The 21,733-nt window shown below is 48.8% G+C and overlaps 6 protein-coding genes and 1 non-coding gene across 7 annotated transcripts; 5 read left to right on the forward strand and 2 right to left on the reverse strand.

Annotated features, from left to right (window-relative positions):
- The first annotated feature begins 93 nt into the window (after nt 1-93).
- B0J16DRAFT_40653 (mediator complex, subunit Med11) lies at nt 94-1,437 on the forward strand. Its single transcript, XM_046132975.1, has one exon. The coding sequence runs from the start codon at nt 499-501 to the stop codon at nt 1,030-1,032; it is 534 nt and encodes a 177-aa protein (XP_045990180.1). The 5' UTR covers nt 94-498; the 3' UTR covers nt 1,033-1,437.
- Nucleotides 1,438-2,230: 793 nt separating this feature from the next.
- Nucleotides 2,231-4,344, forward strand: B0J16DRAFT_330557 (uncharacterized protein). The gene is made up of 4 exons (XM_046126480.1): nt 2,231-2,706; nt 2,756-2,833; nt 2,883-3,728; nt 3,776-4,344. Exons 1-4 carry the CDS (start codon nt 2,560-2,562, stop codon nt 4,124-4,126), a joined length of 1,422 nt encoding a protein of 473 aa, XP_045990181.1. The 5' UTR covers nt 2,231-2,559; the 3' UTR covers nt 4,127-4,344.
- Nucleotides 4,345-4,952: 608 nt separating this feature from the next.
- On the forward strand, nt 4,953-5,338 carry B0J16DRAFT_314852 (uncharacterized protein; the record flags this gene model as incomplete). The annotated part of the gene is made up of 2 exons (XM_046125217.1): nt 4,953-5,220; nt 5,277-5,338. The coding sequence occupies 2 exons, from the start codon at nt 4,953-4,955 to the stop codon at nt 5,336-5,338; spliced, it is 330 nt and encodes a 109-aa protein (XP_045990182.1).
- Nucleotides 5,339-7,145: 1,807 nt separating this feature from the next.
- On the forward strand, nt 7,146-8,579 carry B0J16DRAFT_367611 (uncharacterized protein; the record flags this gene model as incomplete). Its single annotated transcript, XM_046130144.1, has 3 exons — nt 7,146-7,375; nt 7,429-7,715; nt 7,824-8,579. The coding sequence occupies exons 1-3, from the start codon at nt 7,213-7,215 to the stop codon at nt 8,577-8,579; spliced, it is 1,206 nt and encodes a 401-aa protein (XP_045990183.1). The 5' UTR covers nt 7,146-7,212.
- Nucleotides 8,580-8,792: 213 nt separating this feature from the next.
- B0J16DRAFT_392340 (uncharacterized protein) lies at nt 8,793-10,847 on the reverse strand (the record flags this gene model as incomplete). The annotated part of the gene is made up of 2 exons (XM_046131995.1): nt 8,793-10,681; nt 10,832-10,847. The coding sequence occupies 2 exons, from the start codon at nt 10,845-10,847 to the stop codon at nt 8,793-8,795; spliced, it is 1,905 nt and encodes a 634-aa protein (XP_045990184.1).
- A 569-nt stretch (nt 10,848-11,416) lies between these two features.
- On the forward strand, nt 11,417-11,509 carry B0J16DRAFT_t24. The gene has a single exon. It is a non-coding gene; the product is annotated as a tRNA-Glu (tRNA).
- A 6,121-nt stretch (nt 11,510-17,630) lies between these two features.
- B0J16DRAFT_378996 (uncharacterized protein) lies at nt 17,631-19,379 on the reverse strand (the record flags this gene model as incomplete). Its single annotated transcript, XM_046130962.1, has 1 exon — nt 17,631-19,379. One exon carries the CDS (start codon nt 19,377-19,379, stop codon nt 17,631-17,633), a length of 1,749 nt encoding a protein of 582 aa, XP_045990185.1.
- Between the last annotated feature and the right edge of the window lie 2,354 nt (nt 19,380-21,733).

The following is a 21,733-nucleotide window of genomic DNA, read 5'->3' on the forward strand; positions in this document are numbered from 1 at the left end:
AGCCGAAGATTAAGCGATCAGATATCCTAAGAAGCTTCAGAACATTCAAGAGCATCTTGTAAATATTTTCCAATGGAAAAAAGGATTAACATTATTTTCTTCTTTCTTGTAACTCTATTCTTTATTGGTCACTAATCTTTGGCTAACTGGATATCTCGTGGCTGGAACACAGATCAAGTGAGGATACACGCTTGAGCCCACGAACGAGATCTGCTCAGGCAGTGGCAGGAGCTACAAGATACGTACCTTCCAACCTCACAGGAACAATTCCATCAAGTCCCAGTGCTTTGAACACATCATTCATCAAAATTTAAGAACAAGCACAACATCTTCACTTTTGGAGAGTTCATTTACCATTACAATATCGTACCTACCCACCACATACTTTTGTCTACGCGTACTGCTCGTGTTGAAGCTTCTGTTCAGCAAATATCAATCATACGAAGCTACATCCAGCCATCACAGTGAACAAGGAGTCCCTCTCCTTCCAGTCACAATATGTCTTCTCCGAACGATGTTAGTATGGGGGGCGCCGAAACTTCGCGCACCTATGAACCCTTCACTGTGGAGGAAAACATCCGACAGCTCAATGCCATCGATCAACAAATTGTTCAGCTTATGAAGCACACTGCCACAGCCCTCAACGCACTCACAATACCGTCCACGCCAGAGTCCAACCAAAACCAGGACCCAACAGCTGAGCCTCCTAAGCCATCATTGGACCCTCCCGCACAGAAGGATGCTTTTCGCTCAGCGACAGATTCGTTCCTCACCTCACTACATGCTGTTGACGTCAAGATGAAGCGACAGATCTTTGCTCTCGAGGAAGCTAGTATCATCAATCTGGCGCCTCCGCAGCGTCAAGAGAATAACGGACCTGTTCTGGCATCACAAAAACCCAACGGTGTAGGAGCCGTCGGTAATATCGGTGCTGGCTGGCTGAACAGCCGGGGCACGAGGGTGGAGAGGGATATGGAGGCAGAACTTTGGGAAAAGGCCAAGGACTTGCTGAAGAAGAACGAAGCATCTTAGCAATTCTGACCACGAAATGACATACGAATGGGCAAACACTCAGCTTTGAGGATGCTTACAGCCTACCCTCGACACTCTTGGCCCGGCCGCCAGTACTCGGAATCGTGATTATTGAAACACATCACTCTCTGAGCCAGCTATAAAGCAAAAACTAGTTGAAGCCAAGGTTACTAATGATACGCTGGATTGGTAGCTTGGATCTCGGGTGACATTAGGAATAACGGTGGTCATGTCTTGGAACCTCCATTTCATGTCTAAAACAAAGGATAGCTCAAAAGACGGTACCACTAATGAATATGTAAACGCGACTGTCTGAGTTCCGGTGTTGAATGAAGACTAACTTTTTGTTTCTTGGATTAGAGAGCCAATGTTGTCGTTCCAGTAGTACAGTATCTACCCTGTAGATCCAGTCTTTCATATCGGGCGGATCTTAAAACCTGTACTATCTTCCTATTCTGTTTTACATAAAGATCTTGTGAGACACGAAGGGAGATGACAAGGAGTATGGATATATACAGTTGTCAGTATGAGGAATAGTATCGCTTGACTACTAGGTACCGTCGACATCTCGATCATGTTGCAGTCAACGGGCTGGCTACGATCCACCCAATCGGGAGCTCCTCAACGCCTACCAGGCATGTGGACACTGATAAGTATGGTGATAAAGTGAACAGTGGACCTACTTTGCGTCTTTTTTCAAGGTCGCAATCTGAGCTCCTTAAAAACCACTTACACCTGGTGTATCTGTCGATTCTTCGGATATACAGATCCTAGGCATCCTGGGAGAAGCCAGTGCTAGACCTTGGATGCTTATGCCCTTGAGAGCACATAAGGACTGATAGTGCTTCTCATTGCTGTCTGATTCCACCGCTCTTGGAATGGGGAAGAATACAGTTTAAGCTATCGAGACCAAGGAATCCCAAAAAATTAGCCTAGAAAATATAAACATGGCATTCTTGGATCCGGGTATATCGGGACCCAGAAGATGCACGTCGCTCTATTAGCGGACATGAAAGCTCCGGAGCACCCCCTGGTCGTCCAAGGATTTAGCGGGCAAGGACCAAGCTTCATACTGCAGGTAGCCAATCAGGATGGCTGTCAAGGTAATGTTAGACCTGCCGAAGACTCCGGAATGACGCCCTCCATCGATGCAAACCCCCCCTGCGGCTTCAAGTTTTATGGAGGTCCCGGAGGTGAAGCGACACAAGGAAACAACAAATCTTTGGGGTTTCCCATTTTTGTTTTCGCTCTCCTAAACCTTCTTTTCTTTTCGTCTTCGGTCTCCCGAGAGGAGTTGTATTCTACCGTCTTCAACGAGCGCAGACATTTACTTGCTCTGCCTTTAAAGTCGCTATCGATTCGCTTGTCGACGCCAGTATCTACTGCTTACAACCGAACCATCAGCGCCGCTAAATCATCGTGACGATCCCCCGCTGACCCAACGGTTGTTGCGACGGGAGGACGCAACCAATATTGCAATTTTGGAATTATTCTCGACGACATTACTCAATACATATAAGTATCGCAATGGTCGGCACTCATAAGGCAAATGCCCTGGCGGTGCCTTCGTTATTTAGCATCGTGACAATTGCACTTCTTGCTCCAGTTACACAAGCTCACGAACACGACACAACTCAGATTCCCGAAGGCGAAACTGTTTCTTTAGAGCCATTAGTACGTTTTATAACGGACAAGACTTGGAGCATCGCCTGATGAGTAGCAGGATACCGTATTATGGATACACATCTTCATCCAGATGCTGGCTTACGGCGTTATTTTCCCGGTTGGCATGGTTTTGGGTGTAAGTATTTTCTTGGCGCAAGCTCAGACATAGCGTTGACAAGTTCTAGATGACCAAGAACCGATGGCATGTGCCAACTCAAGCCGTAGGCACAGTATTTGCTATTCTTGGCTTTTTCCTTGGTCATGCGCATAAAGGCCGCCAATTCATTCCGAATCACGTCCATGGGAAATTCGCACACATTCTTCAGCTTTCCCTCGTTGCGCAGGTTGTTCTTGGACTGTATCTCAAGGGACACTGGGAAAAGGGCATCAATGGCAAGATTCGAAAACTGATTCGCCCTTGCCATTCGTTTCTTGGCAAGCTGATGCCTGTGATGGCATGGACACAGATGATTTTTGGTGGTATCACTGCGCTTGGCTTTTGTCAAGGAGACCACACCGGCCAATGCGCAGCCCATTTCATTATGGGAGGTGCATTTATCGCATATGGAATTCTTCTTACAATTATTCTGGTCGTTGGTCAGCTTTGGATCCGTCGAAATGGTCGCTCTCAAGAGTTCTACGACAGCGTTGCCATTGCCGCCTGGGGCTGCGTCAATACCTTTACTGAGCACCGCTGGGGTACCGACTGGGTCAAGAACGACTGGCAACACACTACAATGGGCATCATATGGTGGTCTGCTGGTCTCGGAGGCATTTGGCTAAGCAAGGACCGCGATGGAAACCCCAAGCGCAACTTTATTCCGGCTTTTGTCATCTTTATCACTGGCTGGGCTATGTCTGCTCATCCTCAGGAGCTCATGGTTAGTGCTGCTACGCACACCATGTTCGGATACACTTTGATGGGAGTTGGTATTACTCGAATTATCGAGATTGCCTTTATCCTAAGAGATGCCCACTCCATTTCAGAGGATGGCCGAGCAGCCAACAGCTTCCAGTTTATCCCTTGTTTCGTAAGTTTAACCATATTGACTATTGATCGCGCGACTGACATTCGTAGCTTATGTATGTCGCTGGATTCCTCTTCATGGGGGCGACAGAAGAGCAGATGGTGCTTGTTGCCGACTCTGCGATGGACCACGTCTCGTACATCCTCATCACTTTCTCGCTCGCATCACTGATGTTCCTGTTCGTCAACATGCTCATTGGCCTTTGGGACCGCCTTGCCCACCCCGCACTGGACACCAAAGAGCTTGGTAACAACCATTATGCCAACGGCCAGGCGGTTGAGAATGGGCAACTGCGCGATGCTCAAGAGTTTGAATTGGACGGTTTGATGAGCGACGACGACGACGATCCTAGCCGACAAATGCTCAACGACAACAACACGAGAACTGCGCAAAGGAACTAACGGAGCGCTGGGAGTGCGAACATTGAAAGGCTCGTATAATTCGAAGGCGGAAATGGTGACTGTTCATAAGACTGTATATATATTTCTCTGGCGCTTTGCATGGCATGTTCATGATGCAACGACTTTTGGCGCAACTATTCGGTGGATGGGAATGCGGCTTTCTTTAGAACTTAAATATGTACGTATTGTAGGCGCAATGAATAGGAATTGATACAAGGCTGCAAAGAAGAACAATGTAGGCGTGTCATCTAGTTCCCATGATGAAAATGAAGCCCATACCTCGAAGGAACAGCTTGGCCTGCAAGATTTGATGCACCGTTCCACCGCGATTTTTCTGTACACACTTTTGTATAGAACCATTGCACATGTCAACGCAGGTACGCAACGGGAAGGATTCTAACCAGGCGTTGGAGGCTCTACTAGCTTGCCAAGTGTTGGAGGAGGGTGTAGAGCGAGGTACCTTGGGTATAAGTGCTGAATTCGAGATATTCGTTCGTGACGATTAGTGGAACTTGCCAACTGATCTAGATTGAACTCCCTATAAGAATAATGTGAAAGCAGCTTCCATATGAACTAAATCTGCCAAACTCTCGCTCTTCCATCATTGCCATCAAAACGTCGATGCTTTCCTCATCTCTTATCTTATCTTTCGCAGAAGCGGCGTTCTGGAACATGCAAGACTGCCGATCCCCACGGCGGGGCAGACCTTTAGCGCAATCCCTCACCGAGAGTTCACCGAGATTTTCGACCCCAGAGTAAAAAAAAGTTTAGTTCGAGCCTCTGATCGCAAAACCTCCCAACATTACAACCAAAAAACCACATCACAATGCCGTCCGTCAGCAACCCCAACGGACCCTCCAAGAACCGCCTTGCGGCGCGCGCTTCAAAAGCCCGCAAGGAGCGACGCAAGAAGTCCGAGACTCCCAAGGACAAGGTCGCAAAGGCCGACACAACTCGAGGCGCGCGAAAGGGCCTTTTGCCTACGAGCGGACCTAGAGCCAAGATGAGCGCTAAGAAGCAGCGCAAGGTTGAGAAGAGAGCGGCGCACGCTCTGAAGAGAAAGATGGAGGCCGAGGGGGAGGCTGAGATGAAGGGTGAGTTAAGAACGGATTGAGGTTTAGAGGACTTAATACTGACTGATTTGGTGTAGATGCGCCCGAGGTTGAGACTGAGGAGAAGACCGAGGAGGCGGAGATGGCCGATATCCAGTGAGGGACATGCAATGGGGAAGAAGAACAGATAAAACGAACGAACGAGCGGACAAACGGACTCGCAACAAGCGCCGGAAAAAGAGCTACCAACAATACGATCCTTGAACAATCCACCGACGATAATGGCGAAGGATGAAAGTTGTATCGAAGGACATGCGATGTGAACAACCTTGAAGAAGTCTGCATCGGATATTGGCACGGACTGGAGAATGTCTATCTCGACGAACCATTAATCATCGAGTGTCGCAACGGCGCATATTGAGGGAAACAAATTTTAGAGACCCCCGAGAATAATGAACATAACGATCTGTTTTCGATCTTGACATATTTGGCTTTTATGCTGGTCTCTCTGGCGATAGTGTTGGCAAGATGTTCTATTCTTCCTGGTTGAATATGTGAGACTTTGATGATGAAGCGGACACTGCCTCCGTCCCAGCGTGATACGAACTGGATGGAACCTGTTTGAGTGTATCGTGGGCGGAATGGTCCGCAGTTGCTAACCTCTTCGAACTTCTTATCCATCTGTTGATGCTATGATTGTGCTGGCGCAGTGCTGTCTCTGGAACCTCGTCGCTTCTTGGCCTTCTTTGTCTTCTTCCTGGAGCCTGTCTTCTTGCGTTTGGGTTTCATAAACACCTTCTCAGGCGGCCCTGAGTTGTCAGCCAAGCTTGCGTATTCGTAATAGTCAGAACGCCTACCAGGAGCAACATTGTCTATCCATGCCAGGACCTTGTCGGTAGCCTTGTTTTTGGTTGTAGCAGAGTCAGCTGCGCGACGCCTCTTACTTTTGTTTCCATTGGTGAGATGACTGAAGAATCTGTTTATGCGTGTTGCTATAGGCCATATACATCGAACGAGAAAATCGCAGAACCACATGATGGCGTATATGATGTGGTACACCATGCTGGGCTTGGATGTAAATCGGAACGCTGAGCTATGGAGTCAAATGTAGGGAGGATCTCCAAAAGAAAATTGAGGTTGTCAAGAAAATGGAGGATTAAAGCTGATGCCTTGACAACGGCATCTTGTTGTTTTCCAAACCTAAAATTGTCACATAGACATTGTTCAAGTATCAACGTTCTACATCTCTGCATTTAAATACGGGTTATTATGGGAGTTATATTACTTCATGAATACAAACCCCAGCCCTTTCTTCTGGTAGTTTGTTTGGATTTGCATAGGATGCGATCGACTGCGTTTTCCCCCTGAATCGTCTACATCACTCCGAGTTTATAATGTTGACCAGTGAATCTCAACCAGCCAATCATGACAGATAACAACGAGAAGATAGATCTGTATCAACAAATGTGGCTTATCAGTTGGTGATCTGGCTCACTTATGCCTGAGTTGCGAGCAGTCTCTCAGAGTTCATTCCTTGAGCTATATGTCTGTATATCTTATACGAAGCCCCTGTTTCCCGGTCATAAGATGTGAATGGTATCTTGATAAGAAAACAACTAACTTAGAAGTCATCATGCTATCAGAAAGAGTGATAGGTCGAACGCTCATGTTTGCCTAGTTGTCATCCTACCTTAATAAAGGGTTGCAGTCCGACATTGACAAACATTGTTGTTCGAAAGTTCTTTGTCCGATAGAATATAGGTTACCTACTAGGTATAGACTGAGACTGATCCTCTTAGGCCGATCTCCTGCCGATGTATTGATACAGTCTACTGGACATGTTTGCATCCATCCTACTGATACCCACCACAAGCAGTGATTCACATCCATTACCTTCAAAATCGATTCCCCACTCTACGTATCTCTACTTCAACCTGATAACCCAGGCTGGTACCTTCTTCTTTCATCCTTCATCCTTCAACTTGTTTCTTTTCACCTTAACGCTTTCATCCCTCCCCATCATAAATTGCCAGAATGGACAATACCAACTCTACTGCGGATGAAATGTCTCTCACCAACAACCCAGACGAACCAGGCCCTTCTGATACTCGCTCTTCCCCAGAAAACGCTATTGTAATTGATCCCGATAGCGATGATTCCAGCAGAACTGAATGGTTCTCTCCACCGGAGACTCCACGTATGAATATTTATTCCTAAGTCCTACAACCCCTTACCTAACATGGAATACAGAAGGAAATGTCACCGCTACTGAGACCAACAGGTTCAGTCAACTCCGTCTTGATGGCATCCCTGTCAATCTCATGACCGCCGACTTCAAGAACTATCTCTTCTACACCTCGAACTTCCGCCTCCAACAAGCCAAAGAAAGCGGTGTTAGTCTTGACGATATTGTCGTTGGTGATGATTGCCTCCCTACTTGGTCCGGTCGTACTTGGGACCCTGCTTCAGAATCCCTTCACAACAACATCCAGTCTCGTCTTACTGCTCACGATGAATCCCAGCAAGCTAATAAGCTAGTACGCGAGGACATCATCTGGAAGACTGGCTTGAAGTTGGAAGAAGCTAGAGCTCAGGAGCTTGCACTGGAGGATATTTATATCGGATTGAACCTGCTACCTGTCTAGGGCGCGGCAGCAGAGGAAGCGATCCGATTCCTGCAAACAGAGGACGAAGATGAGCATTGCACTCCAGATCTCGAAGAAGATGGTCTCGCCTTTACCGAGAATCTTGGTAATTCCAGCCCCTTGGGCCTGCCGTCTTCCTTTTCCTCCGACAGCGATAGCGACAGTGAGTCTGACCCCGACAACGAACCAAACTCCATCGAAAACTTTGACGACACGTTTCAAGCCGATGCCATGTTTGATCCCGAGCCGCACTACCCTGACTCTGATGATGAGCCTACCATCTTCCATGGCGCCCACGTTACAGAAGTTCCATCTCCATATGGCGATATTGATCTCGAGATCTATGAGGTATACGATGATGAGGATGTTGAGAATCTTCCCGAGATGGAGCTTTGTCTGGAAGGAGAGATCTATGAAGAGCTATTCAACACTGGGGAGGCAGTTGATGTTGAGATCGAAGGGAGTCAGCTAATTTGCACCGGTGGACTTTTTGAAGAAGGAGAAGAAATGGATTTAGATGACTTACAGGACGATGGTGCTAGTAATGGTGCTCGGGAAGATGGAGAAGGCGGGACTATGGATCTTTCTCGTGGGTGTTTTGGGAATGAGGTGATTCGGCAGCGAGTTGGCGCCGAGAACGAAACGGATGATGGTTTTCTTTCCAGCTCTCGGGAGGGTCCTGTTGTGGAACAGGCGACTTCATACATTTGGACTGGCGATATGTTTCGGGAGACTGAGGAGGGGTTCTCATGGTGATTTAGAGGGTATTTGGCGTCAATCGGGTTCTGTCATTTCATGCATCTAAACTCTTGCAAAGCTACTAATTACAAGCAAAGTATTGATCGTCGTATAGTTCAGTCCAATTCTCTCATTTAGTTCTCTCATTTGATCTTCTCATGCAGTCTTCTCATGCAGTCATCTCATCCAGTGCCAAATAGCAACAGCTTCCCAGCTTCATCATACCATCGTTTAGAACCTGCCAACCTCCCACACCTCGTCCTCATCTACATCCATAGGCACAATAGGACGAAAGATTTGCTGTACATACTGGGTCAAAGCCTCCATACTTCCGGATGAGGCGGGCGATGAGAGAGAAGACGACCGAGCATTGGACGCCGACGCAGCAGATGCCTGTGCAGCAAGTAATCCAGGGATAGGCGAGCGAGGAACACAGGGACTCTTCAACTCAACGACCTGAGCCATCTTCAACTCCAACTCCGTGACGCGGTCCTTCAGCTGCTGACTTTCCTTCTCGAGTTCTGCAATTCGCTTCCCAACAGCGGGGCTAATGGCAGAAGATCGTCGAACTCGAATCTGTCTTGGAGTTTGAGTGGAAGCATCGTTCTGAGGACTGCCATCCGGGTGCCTCACATTGATCGAGCCTCGACCAGCGGAAGGACTTCCAGGGCTGACAAGAACTGTGGAATCATCCATGTCAATAGGTGTAAGAAGTGAACCGGGGAAGGAACGCTTCAGACGCTTCGGGGTCCTGAAAAAATGCGCAGTTGGCTGCGTAGGTGTCGCCGCGTTTTCACCAGCCTTCAAATGAGAAGCGCATTGAGCGTGTTGTCGAGCGAAGCCAAAATGAGCAAACGGTATGCCACGACGCTTGCAAGCGGCCTTTGTGCAAACCCAGGCAGCCTTATCGTCGTCATATTCCACGTCAACAAGCGGTTCTTCTGGCTCTGGGCTCGGTTCTTTGGCAAGAGCATGGGCGTTTGTCGAGCAATGCTGTTTGGCGTTGTGCAGGAGGCGATAGGTAGCCCCAAGTTTTTGGCAGCCTGGCTTCACACATCTCCAACCACCGCCGCTTTGGGCGGCTTCCATACCCTCTAATTCGTCTTGGGATTCGTCGGAGGAACTGAGTTCGAAAGCTGCCGTAGCATGCGCATTAGAGTTGAAGTGCGACCGGGTGTTGTTCAGGCTTTTCATGATCTTGTGGTAGCCCTTGCAGCCTTGCTTGACACATCTCCATAGACCCTCATCTTGAGTGACTTCCATGCCGTAAAGATCACTTGTCTGCCAAATCTCTTCGTCGTCATCGTCGGAGTTTTCAGTGTCTGAAGAGACCAGGTCATCCCCGGTCAGGGCGTGACCAAAAGATCTGCTGTGTTGCCTCATGGCCGTGTAGGTGTCGAACTTCAAACCAACTCTGGGACACTTTTCGTTGATACACATTCCCATGTGATCGCCCACATAGAGGGCTATTCCAGGAAATGATTCGGGGCCGCTGTTGTACTCAAAGTCCTCATCTTGGAGCGGGAGCTCCCACCCATTGCGATGGTCTTCCTCTTGAAGATGTCTGTAAAAGGCTCTTGCATTCTTAAACTCCCCCCCGAACAGCTCGCAGTCGGACCAGTTGCATTTCAGGGCTCGCATGGCTTCTTGCTCAGCGCAGAGGTCTTCGGCGGGAGTATTCTTCAACAGAACTCGATTCAGGTTGGCAGCAATCTGGTGAGCGCCGGTATCTGCATGGCGGTTGAGCTCAGACTTGCACTTGTAATCCTTGAGGTATCGGTGACAACAAGGCTCGTCACAAAAGTAATCACTAGAATAAGTGACTTGAAGGGTAGGGTGGTAGGCATCGTCTTCAGTGTTTTGGGCACCGGTGGTGGAAGAAGGCGAAAAGATGGATTCGGTATCCTGACGTTCACCATCGCCCTTGTCGTTTCGGCGGTGACCCGACGAATAACGGAGATGTTCGACATACAGAGCACCAGTGAAGAACTTGTCTCCAAAATCCTCACAGTCTCCATCGCGACAAAACCACTCAACTTGATGGCCGCTTTCTCGCGCGTGCCTGCTTAAAGCAGGCGCGGCTGCGAACCTGTACCCACACTCGCCACAAGCGTATGGGCCTTTGTGCCAGTTAAGCTCGTGCTTCTAGCACTCTTCAGCTGAGGCGAATTTAAAGCCATCGCATCCGATGTAGGGACATGTGAGAGTCTTGCTTTCGGGTGTGTTCGGACAGTCGAGAGACGTGTAGTCCTCGGGAGGATCATATGTACCCTCCATGGACTCCATGTCGGATGAAGCAAGTGAGATAGCAAGATGAACGAGATGTTGGAGGTTTGTGTTTTTGTAATCCTGAAACTGATTGATCTCTGAGAACTTGTATCTCAGGCAGGCATTTCTATTCACAGCGAAATTAGGGGCAGTGACAGTGAATCAGTCACCCGGCAACGCGGGGTATCTCTGTGCAAGCACACTTGCTTCCAATATTATGCAAAATTGCTAACAATCGAATTTCAATTATTTACACCGAGGGGTTCTAGCGCAATTGAAGTCAAGTGCGGAACGTTCTGCTGTTGTTATGGTGGTGGGCTATGTCTCGAGTTCGTGTTCGCCCCTTTTTGTAACTCAACCACCAGCATTTAAGTGTTCAACAACTACTGTCAACAATATTCAAGGATTGATCATAACTATATCCACTGTCTGAGGAGCTAATTTAGTAGTAATATATTTGCTTAAAAGAATGTAGCAAGTGTGAAAAGGTGAGTGTTTGGACGAGGTAGGTTTCACGCAAGAGTCACAGCGACAGAGGCTAAGGAACCATATTCCTGAATCTCAAACAAACTTTCAACAATTAGCCGTCCGGTATGGTGTAGTGGCTAACATTTCGCGCTCTCAACATCAGTTAAGAGATCAGTACCGCGGAGCCCAGGGTTCGATTCCCTGTACCGGAGTTTGCTTTTTGCCTTCGTACCTTTTGTTCTTGCCCAGTGTCTAATCTGTTATAACATTTTTGAATCCGGCGGAGTTCGTTGTGGTAAGTAACTCGACTATTCGTACATTGTGCTCGCTGGACTTACGAGTGTAAGTCGTTGGATGGGCTCGGGGATTCCTTTCGAGGATGGCATAGAGTGTATTAAGCGCGTTCAACTGCCCAAACAAAGGCAGTCGATTGATCAGTTTATGAACTTGGACTAAGTTTCCTCGAGGTGTTAGGATTGTTTGTATATGACTTGTTCAGAAAGGGTCTCGCTGGCCTCTCTACTCACATGTACAATCGATATGAGACAAGGCCTTTGATCAACCTTTCATTATCGAGACAAAAAATATGTATTCATCCGAGGACTAGTGAAAAACGAATGACAAAAACACTGGCTCTATTACATTCTCTGACACGATCAACATAGGCATGTTTTATACGTCCTCTTATAACCTCCTTCTCAAAACCCAATATACTGCTCCCAAGTGCAGAGTGCTTTCTCCTAGTAGAACACCATTCCCATCAAGTGAAGCCTGATATTGATTTACTGCATCTAACTCTCCTGAAATCACTCTCAATTTTCCTTCAGATTGTTGTACCGCTCCTTGGAAATGGGAGAACATTTCCCTCCCATGAAACGTTCTCCCTTCTGGTGCTACTAGCAGTAGAAATCATGAGCCACTTTGAGGAGAGGGTTGAGGCAAAGCCATATACGCTCCAGGACTCTCGTCATCTCTTCTGGGTGTCTTTATAAAGGAGTCGAGGGTTTGTCTCTAGCATCTGTCGCTCGCTTATGCTGATTCTTAGACCGCCAGCGAGACGGAGCTCGAGGATCAACAACTCCAGCGTATAGTTATGTCTCACGCTCAGATCCTCGTGTGGGATAGAAGGTCGGAGGTACTAGTTCAAACTGGTCGGTGGACTGGCTCGAAGGCCAAGCAAGCCACAACCCGTTCTCTTGTAATACTCGATGCTTGAGACTCGACCGAAATTAGGAAGAGCACCCGTAGAACTAAAGCCTCCTACTAGCCATGATACGCTCGGGATAATGACAGTCAGGTTTCCCTCAACAAAGTAATTACATCACTGGGCTAGGAAAGAAACAAAAAAAGAAGAATTGGAGGTGTTCGACTCCCCAATGCCATTGAGCTGGAATAGTCCATCTGACAAGGCACTGCCGTCTATTTGACTTCCTTCTTGCGCCTGGGTGGACAGCGCTTGGAGCTCGAGCCTAACAGCATCGAGTTGCTCATTTGCGATATGTTCTTGTAACGCCGCAACATCTAAGATTCGGTCCATGGTGGCCGGGAATAGTAGGATCAGTGACCATGCCTTGCCCAGTTCCCTCTTCCCACTGGGTTGATCGGTCAGGGGTAGTTAGATGGATGAACTGGACTCGTTCAGTTTTCTATGTCCATGTGTTCAGGAGAACCGCCAGGTAACACTAGTAGCAACGCCTCTCAAGGTCTTCCATGTACTCGCTAACGGCCTGGTTCTCTCAATCTCGGACGCAACCATCGGACACAGAGTTCAGGGGATTTCGAATGGTGGCCCATGCTTTGTCTTGTCCATCTTGCTACCAGACAAAGAGGAAACCTTGGTGTAGTGACCCAGGGAGGGTGATATAATCGTACTCTGCTTGTCAGGTTACAATTTTGAGGGGCGAGAGCTCAACTAACCCTCCGAATACTCCTATTCTTTCAGGTTGTTAGCAGAGTCTTGTCCACTCGGTCGACATGCGATGCAAGGATCCTCTGGTCCTGTCGGGTATATAGATCATCATGCAAATCATCTGTTAGATCCGCTGGTGGATGAAATTCACTATCAGGGTGACCCTGTTCATCATAGGAACGCCTGAAAGCCACTGAATTGTTCATTTCAGCGAGCCTCTCGTCGCAGTGAAGCACCAGTACTCCACTCAGTAGGGGAGGTTTTTTCGGAAACAGAGAAGGGCAAAGTTCTCCTGTACCGTGCTGCTGTTCATGATCACAGTTGTTGTGTGCCTTCAGATGCGATGCACTCTTGTCCATCTCTGCCCCTTTCTGCGCCTGGCTGAAATCAGACTGATGCTGGCTGATAATGATAAGAATGAATCGTTGTCGATATCAATTTGCTTGAGGGACTTCTTCCTATGGTGGTTTTCGTAGAGCTATCTCTTCGTTACCAGGCGGTTGTTGTCAAGCCACTCAACACGGACTCTGCTGTTGGCAAGCAGCTCAGAAACTAACTTGCTGTTGTACACTCCTCGAGCTCCCGAGTTTTATCTCATCTTGGGGAATATCTGGGCGTCGATACCCTTAGGCTGATCAATACAACCGCCTGCTTCGACCTCGTAAGATGGATTCAAGACCCGCCGCCGCAACGCACACGAGCACCCCAAGGCGAACCCGCGCGAATAACGCGCACCCAGCGACCTAGCACAACGAGGTCATAGCGTAGCTGTTGGACGAATGGAAACCGCCGACGAAGGCGAAGAGGAAGAGCTCGGTGGGGACGCGTTCTACAACAGCCTACCCGCATGTGCTGCTAGCATCAGAGTTTCTGGAAGTCTCTCGATGGAAGCTACTGGCTAGCATTCTCTTGAGTCGTGCGATGACCCCCATTCTGTATAATAGTGAACCAAGCTCATGGCGCATTAGGGTTGAGGATCCCCATAAAGGAATCCTTTTTGCAGGTTTAGCTGGTCATGTATGGCAAGCTTTGGGCTAACAGCGTACTGGCATCTCATTGTGACGCCTAAGTAGGTATCTTGTTGTTCTAACCGTTTGGCCTTAGACTGGCGCATGGGACGTGAAGGATAATCCCCTTCGTACTGATGCGTAATGATCGAGATTATGTATCATCGCGACAACATAGGCTAAATGTCCTGGTGTATCGAAGACCCGATATCTTGAGCTGACAACTGTCCAGAAACGATGGTCGCAAACTGGGCCCGTGTCCTGAGATGAATAGTTTCGAGAGCAACGTCTCTAACTGCATGAGCCAGTTGGTAGGATTTTCAGTCTGATGGTGTCAGATTTGACGGAAGGTTGAGTATTGGGTACTGTTGACGGAGAAAGTTGACAATAGGTTTAAGGGAGGTGGATGCAGTGGATGATATTATCGTTGATGATGCAGGCTGATACTTCCGAGGGAGTGGTGGCCGAACAGATCGAGGTGTTGGTGGTATTGATTGGAAGGTTTGAGGGGGACGGAGCAACAACTGTTGCAGTATCATTATGGCTGGATCGTGTGGTGCGGATGAGAGATGGGAGTCGCATTGGTAGTCTTGTGGTTTGTCATGAAACTGGCTATCCTCAAGGACAAATGTCCTCATAACCATGATGAGCTTATAAGTCGTCTGAAACAGGACACCAAGGATGCTTTAGATTGAATCGAGTGAGTTCCATTTGTAACTTTTGCGTTGCACGGCTCGGGGGCAGATGCGCGACTGAACAAATGCACACTGAGCTATCCTCGCAGTAAATCGTCCGTTCTTTGCGTGCTCGGCACACTGTTCCATACGTCTCATAAGCTCATCGTGATTAGAGGATATTGGTACTTAAGGAAGTTCCAATCGCCATCTCCAGAGACTGGGCGGGACGCAGGATGTTTGTTGGCGATAAACTGAACGGCGGTTTTGGCCCACTCGTCGCTACCTCGGTAGGGTACTGAAGAAGGGATTGTAGGCATCTGAACACCGCATGAAGGTTGCTCCTTCTTAGGCAACGTATATATATATTGGCAACTTCAGGGTCTGCAAGTGTTAGATGGGAAAGATAGTGCGTTGAGGGATAACGTACTTAGCCCATGTTTGGGTTGCTGAACTTCTTTCAGCGATACTTATTTGGTGTTCCTAACGAAGTGATCTCTTGCGGTGAGAAGTTGAGAACTTGTGCTTGATGAATGGAGAAGCCTGTAGGTTGTGGCGATGGCGATTGATCTGGGGAAGCAAGTGGTGGTGTGTTTGAGCCTGAGCTTCCAAGTGACGGTAGTCTTCTCACAGCTCATACTGGGTCAGTTCTGAGAAAGTAACAAGGGACTCATGGTCAAACTTACTTCGATATCTGTCAGGGTCAATGGGCTGTGCAAGTCCGTCGATGCCAAAGGTCGGATGCATAGCGCCCATATTATCCTGGTTTCAATAGCAACGACTCCAAGACAACACTCATTCGAGTTCATTCTCAAGGCTGACATGAAATGATGGGCTATGCCGAATTTGCCAAGCGTATGGACACGATGTGCTCGGGATAACAGCAATTCTCAAAGAGCGGCTACCTTTTGGTGGACATGGTATAGTATAAGCAAAAGAAAACGACTCTCTGCCAAGTGCCGTGTAAGTGTGAAGAAGCAATTGAACTCAAAGGAAGGAGCCAACACTTGTTCTTTACAAATTACTAAGCCAGATGATTACCATCCATTCTACAGATACCTACCATGAGTCGCCAATTGATATCATTTGGCTGGATACCTACATATCGCATTGAGGTGACGGGACACCGCAGCTGGGAAGTTGAAGTCACGATGGACATGACGTTGCATATCGTGCGCATGCTCCCGTTTCAATTACATGTACCCTATCTGTTTGTTTATGAAGCTGGAGTTGCTATTATCTATTGGATCTTTGACACGGCATAGTGCATGGTCATTAGGACCACTTTCATCCTTCTGATACATGCCAATCCACAACTATCTCCTTGATTTAGTGCATCTGCATTGACTATTGAAGTCTGTTCTATTCCGGCATGTTCACACGATGTCACTCCTTCACGCGGATCCGCGACGGAGCGTGTTGTTGGCATTGCATCACTAATATTAACCCACAGACTTGAAGGATCAAGACACGCTGTAAGTAAACAAACAACATCTCCACGATATCAACTTCGCTTAAAGCTTGACTGCACGTGGCCACCTACCAGGCATCTCCTCTCGCCACCTCACTAATCCCCACTGACACTTCAGCTCTCAATAGTCCCGACAAGACGTCCTGTGATACTCCAGCCTTCCTTCATCATGATTCAAGGCAACAATCTGGAGACGCCCTTCGTTACGCGTCTACCCGCGGCTCAGCATCCCAAAGAAGATACCCTCCCGGAGGCGCAAGCAAGATTCCGTGCAAAGATGTCACTTTTCGTGTCAAAACAATCTAGTCCCATTTCTGTGTATGAACGAATCAGACATGGACGTGTGCTTGTATCGCTACGGCGTGTACTACGTCGGGGGCTACAAGTGGTGAGTTGGGATGCGGGTCTTGTCACTCACGATACTTGCCGAGAGGATAAATGCGACCTATCAAAGGAGCTCCGTTCAATCCGGGGCAATTAGACACCTCGGCCGATCATAACCCGTGAAATTGTTCACGGCACAGAATCTTGTGTCAGCTTATGCTTGTGTGCGATCAAAGTCGCCACCAAGATACTGTGATAGTGTAAAGGTGGCTGGGTAGTATAGCCTCACGGTAGGAATGCTCATGTAGATATTAGCAAACAGGTTTATATCACAATAGAACAGTAAAAGTGCGAGGCGAATTAGCTTCATTTCTAATCAAGCCAGGCCATATCTCAGGCCTGCCTCCTATCTCTATCTGATATAAATCTCGTCATCCGAGTAAGTAAGAAACCCGAGCGAGTGTGGTATCCCCAACGCCGATGATGATATGGAAAAACAGGACTAAAAACAGATAGAGCCGCCCAACGTGTCCCTTACCGATGCCATGAATGCTGCGCTCCCATACAGCGTACAATAAGTGGCCCTGAGGTCACAAGAACACACAGCGATAAAGCCAAGAAAACACGTCTATCATGCAAACTTGTCTTTCCACAGCGATCCATGCATGCCTTCCAGATGCCAGGAGCTAAACTCAACAAAATGGTGGTGAAATCAAGCAACCACTACCCTTCACGCCAATCATCCCGCATCCCAATCGCCTGGCTGCGATCGAGGAAAGTTTCGTATTTCGTAAGACATATTTCGTGTCGTTAAGTATGAAAACAAGATAAATGATAAATATCAATGCCGAGGCTAGGATAGTAAAAAAAACCCAAGTGCTGAATACATTCGTTCGAACGCCGTGGAATGATGCCGCGAGACGATATATGTGAAGGATGACTTGCTAACTAGGCAGCGTACGCTTCATGGTACTTGGGGTACTCGCTGAATTGCACGTCACCGTAACTTGAAGTCTTGACCTTGGAGAATTGGGCGCCGTAGCTACCAGAGTAGCTAGCGTCACGAGAAGGCATGGAAGGGCGCTCAACGACACGTACACCAGGTGTGTTGGCGTAGTATCCGTAGGCATCGGTGGGCTCAGTGGTGCGCGAGTAAGAGTTCTGGAGCGTTGTACGGCCACCATCCACTCGGTACTGCATCACATGCTCGCCACGCGATTCGGGAGAGCGGTGCTTCTTGCTGCTGCGATGAGCCTTGCGCTCACGTCGAAGACGCTCGTACTCGTCCTCGGAATCACTCTCAGGAATCTGGGCCTGATGCCTGGTGCGGCCTCGACCGCGGGGGTCCAATTCGGGATACGCGCCGCTGAAGGTCTGAGCTCTCGCAATGCCTGGTGCGTAACGGCTGTGGCCGCCTTCAGCAGGCAGAGTAGAAGTCCGGGGAAGGTCGCGTCGGGGAGGAGAGCTCGTAGGTACACCAGTAGCAGTAGCAGACTTGTGCATATGAGGGCGAGCAGTGGGAGGAGTAGCCTCAACGGGATCATCAACAACCTCAGGCTTGGGGTAAGCCTTCTCGCCAGATGAGTTACGTCTGGGCTTGGCGGATGATCGGCGAGCGTCGTCGTCTTCGGCAGCGGGGGCGGCGAAAGGTGAGCCAACGGGAGGTGGAGTGGGCGCAGGAGGCTGAACGTGCCGGGCGAAAGAAGATTGGCCCTTGCTTCGAGAGGCCTGGATGTAGCTCATCGCAGCATCGGCCTTGCTCTGATATTCGGCGGTCTGATATTGAGCAGGAATAGGAGGCGGGGGCATCGAGCTGGTAGGAGGAGGAACAATCTCTTCACGGTGCGTTGACCGATCACGCTCGCGTCGCTCGTCGTGCTTCTTACTTGACTTCTTCTTGTCGGACTTTGAAACGGGCTCACCGTCAAAGGTCTCGATGTAAGGTTTCGTCTTCTTGCTCTCCGTTTCCCGCTTGCGAGACTTATCGCGAGTCTTCTTCTCGGCGCGTCGAGCTTCCTTAGCGGCTTCCTTGGCTTCCTTCTCGGCACGTCGAATGGCTTCTTCGGCTCTCCTTTTTTGCTGACGCTCACGTTCCTTCTCCTTCTCTCGCTCGCGCAACTCCCGTGCGTACTCCTTCTCTCGTTCCCTCTCCTCTCTTTCCCTGTCTTCACGTCTTGAAGTCTTTTCCTGGTAGGACTTTTCTCTCCTCACAGTTCGGACTCCCTCAAAGATATCAGCGGCGCGAGGATGATCATCCTCGTAAGAACGCGAATATGAAGAGTAGCCTCTAGGACCTGGTGAAGGCCCTCGAGTAGCCTTGTAAGTGCGCTCAGGGGTGTGAATTTCGTATTTATATGTAGTTGATGTAGGTGTAGGTCGAGCTGAAGAGGGGCTTGCCGCAGCGGCTGTCTGACGACTTGATGCGCTTGCAGCTGCCTTTGCCCTCATTTGCTCCCGAAGTTCCGCGAGTCTGGCCTGATCATCGTAGCGTTTCCGCTCCTTCTCGTCGGCCAGTAGTTCGTAAGCGGTTTGAACCCGTTGGAACTCGTCCTGCTTCTGAGCCTTTAATGTTGGATCCTGGACTTTGTCGGGGTGACATTTAAGAACAAGCTTTCGGTGCGCGGATCGAATTTCGGGCAGCTGTGCATCCTTGGCAACACCCAGGATTTTGTAAGGATCAGGAGTTTGTGTAGACATATTGGATGAGTTGATGTCGACTACCGTTTAAAGTGTCGAGTATATAAAATAGACAAATGTTGTTCGTGAAAGTGTCTATTGCATGGATCCGAAGGTCGTCGGAAGGGCGAGGCTTTGGCGGGTTTGATAAGGCTGTATCCTACAAGCAAGGCAGGGCTGGGAGGCTGTTTGTATATTAAAAGCCAGTTGGGTATAAGTTGATGTTGTTGAGTGGTCTGGGCTTTTGGGGGCGGTGTCTTGTGAGTCTCGTCGCCAGAGCACCTAAGGTGGGTGGATGCTCGGATTTGCAGGGTACCGTAGACCAGGCAGAAAACTTGAACTTGCAAGTAAATGCAATCAATGCCAGATCAAACGAAAGACCGGGGTAGGCAGGCGAGAGTCTTGACGTGAGCAGCCGGCTGCTGAACACGAGAGAAAGTGAAGATGTGAAGTTTGGTGGTGTTGATTTGGTTGTTCACGTCCACGGGGAACAGAGAAACAATGCGGGAGAAGGAGACAGCGGTCGTTGGGGTATTGAAGAACAAGAGGAATATGAGGTCACGGGCGAAGCGTGGTAGAAGACAGGGGGGACTGATTCGCCGGTACAAGGGGTCGATAGAGAGGACGGGCTAGAGTCTTGATCGTCGACGCCAGGGAAGGGGGTCCACGACTGTGGAGGGTCGCCTTTGGCTTTGGGGGTGCCCGGTCGCCGGTCAAGGCGGTCCACCTGTGCTGTCTCGTCTGGTGGTGCGTCGCGCTGAGCTGCTTGCTAGTGGTCGCTGTTGGTCCAGAAGGTGGTCCCCTGGAGGGGTGCTGTAAGCGGTACTGGTTGTGGCCGCAAGTACTTGAGAGGTAGTCAGAGTCCCTCTTTACGATGGAGTTGGGTCCCGTCTGGTCTGGTCTGGCCGTTGTGGAGTTTTTTTTTCTCGAGTCGTGACTTGGTTATGGACTCGCGAGACCTGAAAAGAGTCACTTCTCTACCGATGAAATCCGTCTATTGTCTCTGAAATCTTGATTTTCTAGAATGAATCAAGTAGCTACGAGCTACTGATTAAATCGAATGGTTTGACTCGTGAGGCGTGTGATTGAAACGAGGTGGCTGGGCGCTCCAAAGCAATGTAGGCGTAAGTACCTTCCCTGTGCCAAGGACTTTCTGCCTGAGGCTTGAGATGGCTAAATAGTGTTGAGGTACGTACTCGAGTGGAGCGGAAAAGAATCAAAACGCAATGAAAGATCAGAGTCAATTGGGCGAGGGGATTTTGTTCCTTGCTTCAAAAGGCAAAGAATCCAGGAACGTGGCGAGTTGAGTTTACTTTAATTCAGTTTTAAAAGTCTTATTCGTGTTAAAGAGGCCTGGACGTTTTAATAATCGCCTCCTCAGCCTCCTTTAGAGTCGTGTTTCCGCTTCGTGTTTTGTCCTCGTCGGCGGCGGCGGCGATTAATCATGAGCTGACTAGTACCTTGAACTGAACTGACACGACGGAACGATAATGCTTGGTAAAAGGGATCGGTGGTTTTTTCCCTCTTGCAGTATCCGTACGTCTTGGGCGAATAGCGTCACGGTATATGGAGAATCCTGTTGGAAGAGACTGGAAGGGCATCGAATGCTTTGAGCCCAGCCAAGAACAGCGCTGCTGCAGCCCGCACTTATACCAGGTTAGTGACTGGTCCCCTGGTTGTTAGTGGTCAATTGCGCGCTCTTTCACTGAAATGGCTCGTGAAATGCGTGCCCGGGGGGCTTCATTCACTGGAAGTGGGTTTGTGGCGCGGTTCGCTATAGGTACGCGGATCTTACGAGTCGAGACACGTGGAGGTACATGCATCTTAGTGGCGAGTTAACCGAGCTAAAGGTACCATGCTAGATGAGTCAGGTAATTGCTCATGTACCGCGTCACTGTTTCGCTGCGCGAGGACGACGCTGAAAGGAAGTGGCCGCGGAGGGCGATGAATCAGGATGACTGGCTATGAGCGGTGATGGATCATTATCTCAACATGGATGTAAGGTCAGATACAGCCTTGGATTTTAGATCAATTACTGGATTCGAATAATCCCCGTATCCAAAAGTGTCAATCTTGATTACTTAGTTCCCCTTGATAATCAATTGCTTAGTAGAAGGCGATTCCGGTGTGGTGTAGTGTAGTAACTGTTTAAGGCAAAACATTCGGTACCTCGCATTCAGCTATGCTAAGCCCGACTCTAAAGTCCTCAATAATTGGAGTGGCTGGTGTGGCGAGTAAGACCCTTCATTCAAGTCTGTCCGTCTTTGTTGAGCTCGGAGCAAACCTCGGAAATGTCCTTGAATATCTTGTACATTTACCGTAAAGATGAGCCATCAGAATCATGTACAATGATGAGGCAAGGCTTTCCAATGCTC

This window comes from Fusarium flagelliforme, assembly GCF_020744385.1.
Source record: "Fusarium flagelliforme strain FIESC 12 MPI-CAGE-AA-0113 chromosome Unknown B0J16scaffold_1, whole genome shotgun sequence".
Classification (NCBI taxonomy): Eukaryota; Fungi; Ascomycota; class Sordariomycetes; order Hypocreales; family Nectriaceae; genus Fusarium; species Fusarium flagelliforme.